Source organism: Rhinatrema bivittatum, chromosome 5, assembly GCF_901001135.1.
Source record: "Rhinatrema bivittatum chromosome 5, aRhiBiv1.1, whole genome shotgun sequence".
In the NCBI taxonomy this organism is placed as follows: Eukaryota; Metazoa; Chordata; class Amphibia; order Gymnophiona; family Rhinatrematidae; genus Rhinatrema; species Rhinatrema bivittatum.
The window spans coordinates 6,960,092-6,963,650 of record NC_042619.1 but is presented as its reverse complement, the minus strand read 5'-3'; the positions used below and the strand labels follow the sequence as shown (position 1 = coordinate 6,963,650).

The window sequence follows — 3,559 nt, the reverse complement described above, 5'->3', positions numbered from 1 at the left end:
GCATCCTGTTTCCAACAGTGGCCAATCCAGGCCATAAGAACCTGGCAAGTACCCAAACACTAAGAAGATCCCATGCTACTGATGCAATTAATAGCAGTGGCTATTCCCACAGGGTCTGATTTTAAAAAGCATTTACATGCATAAAACTGGGTTTTACGCATGTAAATGCACTTTACTCGAGTAAGTGGGCTTTTGAAAATTGCTACAATATATGCCATTGAATCGTCCATAGGATTTATTCGCATAAGTGCACTTTACGTGAGTAAATGGCTTTTGAAAATTGCTACAATAGTAGTTACATTTATGCACGTAACTCCTTTGAAAATTACCCCCTAAGTAAACTTGATTAATAGCAGGTAATGGACTTCTCCAAGAACTTATCCAAACCTTTTTTAAACACAGCTATACTAACTGCACTAACCACATCCTCTGGCAACAAATTCCAGAGCTTTATTGTGCGTTGAGTGAAAAAGAACTTTCTCCGATTAGTCTTAAATGTGCTATTTGCTAACTTCATGGAATGCCCCCTAGTCCTTCTATTATCCAAAAGTGTAAATAACCGAGTCACATCTACTTGTTCAAGACCTCTCATGATTTTAAACACCTCTATCATATCCCCCCTCAGTCGTCTTTTCTCCAAGCTGAAAAGTCCTAACCTCTTTAGTCTTTCCTCATAGGGGAGCTGTTCCATTCCCCTTATCATTTTGGTTGCCCTTCTCTGTACCTTCTCCATCGCAATTATATCTTTTTTGAGATGCGGCGATCATAATTGTACACAGTATTCAAGGTGCAGTCTCACCATGGAGAGATACAGAGGCATTATGACATTTTCAGTTTTATTCACCATTCCCTTTCTAATAATTCCTAACATTCTGTTTGCTTTTTTGACTGCCGCAGCACACTGAGCAGTCTCCTAATTATACATATATCAAATTAATTTTGAAACTCAGTTTAACAACCATTGAATTATTATTTTTTATTAGATCTTTGTGGGGAGGTGAATTCCAGCCATGCTGGGCAGATTGGATGGGCCTATTGGTCTTCTCCTGCCATCATTTCTATGTTTCTCTGTTTCTATTAGAATGTCGAGCTGTGAGTCAGAAATCAATAAACAGCGGTGCAATGTTATTGCACCGCTGTTTATTGAAACCGATATGATATGATTGGTATCATGAGTGTCGGTATAAAAAAGCCCTAAATAAATAAATAAATCCTTAGATGTGAATGCTTGACTGGCTAAGATTTTAGCTGGATAAATGGTAGGCTAACAGTCTGCATAACAATGCACCACTACATAGCTGGATAAGTCATCCTTCTGGGTTAGACCTCCTCAATTGCAAGTCTAAACAGACGGATAAGACTTACCCATCATGGTAGCGATTTATCTGGGGATATTAAACTGGATTGCCATGCAGGTGAAGATCTGTCAAACTTAGATAAATAGTTATAGTTTTTTTTTATCTGGCTTTCCAGGTCAACCAAATAAAGTTAAGATCATTTTGTGCAAAAGAAATCAATATTTTTCAATGTGAAATTGTATCTCGACCAAACATCATATGAAACCACCTATCTTGCTGCTAATTGATCATGTTAATAATATTGGTTTTTTAATTGTAGGCAATGAAGATATTTTGACACACTATGTCAGTGCTAAACACAACCTTCAACTCGAGTCTCACCATGTTCATCCTGATTGGCATCCCTGGCCTGGAAGATGCCCACTTCTGGATCGCCTTCTTACTGTGTTTTGTGTATCTCATGGCAATCATGGGGAACTGCACCATTGTATTCATCATAAAAATGGAGTCTAGCCTCCATGAGCCCATGTACTTTTTCCTTGCCATGCTTGCAGCCCTCGACATTCTTGTGGTGAATTCAGTGATACCAAAAATGCTGGGGATCTTCTGGTTTGATGCCAGAGAAATCTCATTCAATGCCTGCCTGGTACAGATGTTCTGCATTCACTCTGTCTCGGCCATGGAGTCCACCATCCTTGTGGCCATGGCCTTTGATCGATACGTTGCCATCTGCAATCCCCTGAGACATAAATCCATTCTTACCAGCTCAATCGTAGCCAAAATAGGGCTGGTGGCTGTAATCCGAGGGGCAGCCCTCATGGCCCCCTTGCCCTGCCTCATTAAAAGACTACCCTACTGCAGAGCCACTGTGCTATCCTACTCTTACTGCTTACACCAGGATGTGATGAAGTTCTCCTGTGCTGATATCAGTGTCAATATCATCTATGGCCTCATTGTCATTATTTCAGCGATGGGATTGGACTCTCTGTTAATTTTCTTGTCGTACTTCCTGATTCTCAGGGCGGTTCTGAGACTCAGCTGGGAGGCGCGACTGAAGGCCTTCAGCACCTGTATCTCTCACCTCTGTGCGGTGCTGATCTTCTACATCCCCTTCATTGGCCTCTCCATGGTGCACAGGTTTGGGAAACGGTCTGCCCCCATCATTGCTATCGTCATGGCCAATGTCTACCTTCTGGTCCCTCCTGTGCTGAACCCCATGGTGTACGGGATAAAAACCAAGCAAATTCGGCAAAGGATTATAAAGGCATTTCACAGGAATGCTACCAGACCTGAACTGTTTGATTAGCCACCGGTCTGTGAAGCGCATCAGAAATAAAGAAGTTGTACTTTCATAGAGATGTAATGGGGCCAATTTTCAAAGTATTGAGGCTGCAAATATTTGTAGTTAATCTCCTAAATTGGCCTTTTTTTTAAATTTCCTAGGGCTCAGTGCCTAAGTTTCATTAGGGCCCTAAATTTAGGATCCTGAAAAGTGGAGGTTACGGGGAGTTACGGGAGTGGAGTTAGGTGGGGAAACAAAGTTAGGTGCTTAGCATGGATTTTCAGAACTAGAATCCTAAATCAAGGCACATAAATAGCAGGAACCTAAAACTAGGAGCCTAACTTTTAGGACCCTAAATTTTTGTGAATTTGCAGCTGAAAACTTAGGATTCTAATTTAGAGGCCTACATTTGGGAGCTTAGCTTTTTCTGAATATCTGTCCCCAATGCTTCCTCACAATAAAAGTCATTTATTGAAAGAGAGAAGTGCTTTTTCCTTAGAGACCTGCATGAGTTCCTCCGTATGCTTTGCTTCAGATTGAAATTGAGCCTTATCAGGAAGGCAAGACTTTCTTTAATGGATGTGGTAGAAGAGAAAACTGCTTTCTTCCTGTACGTAACCCCTGTGATGGCGGAACCTGGAGAGTCATCCCAGAGGCCACATCTCAATTACGGTTTCAAGCAGTCCCATTCAGATGGTTGAAAGGTTTCCTGAGTGGGGGTGGGATTGTAGGTGGGGGTAAAGAATACATTCAATGCCCTTGCATTACTGCTATTAATTACCAGTTCACCATCCTTGTAGACAGAAATGGATGATAACAGCACAGATGAGTGTTGAAGTCATTAAGCAAGCAAACACAATGAAGGCTTTGGTGGTTTTCCAGCACTACTTTTACTGTTTGATTTAGTTTTAGATGATCCAAGTGATTTTAAATACATTTGTGACTTCTTTAAAGTCATTTAATTTAAGATGTTAAAGCC

The 3,559-nt window shown here is 41.0% G+C and overlaps 1 protein-coding gene across 1 annotated transcript; it reads left to right on the top strand.

Annotated features, from left to right (window-relative positions):
- Window positions 1–1,641: 1,641 nt before the first annotated feature.
- On the top strand, window positions 1,642–2,604 carry LOC115091608 (olfactory receptor 51E1-like). The gene has a single exon (XM_029601777.1). It carries the CDS (start codon window positions 1,642–1,644, stop codon window positions 2,602–2,604), a length of 963 nt encoding a protein of 320 aa, XP_029457637.1.
- Window positions 2,605–3,559: the final 955 nt, after the last annotated feature.

Excerpts from the sequence above, each read along its gene's own strand:
- LOC115091608 (XM_029601777.1), top strand. The coding sequence starts at position 1,642 with ATGTCAGTGCTAAACACAACCTTCAACTCGAGTCTCACCATGTTCATC.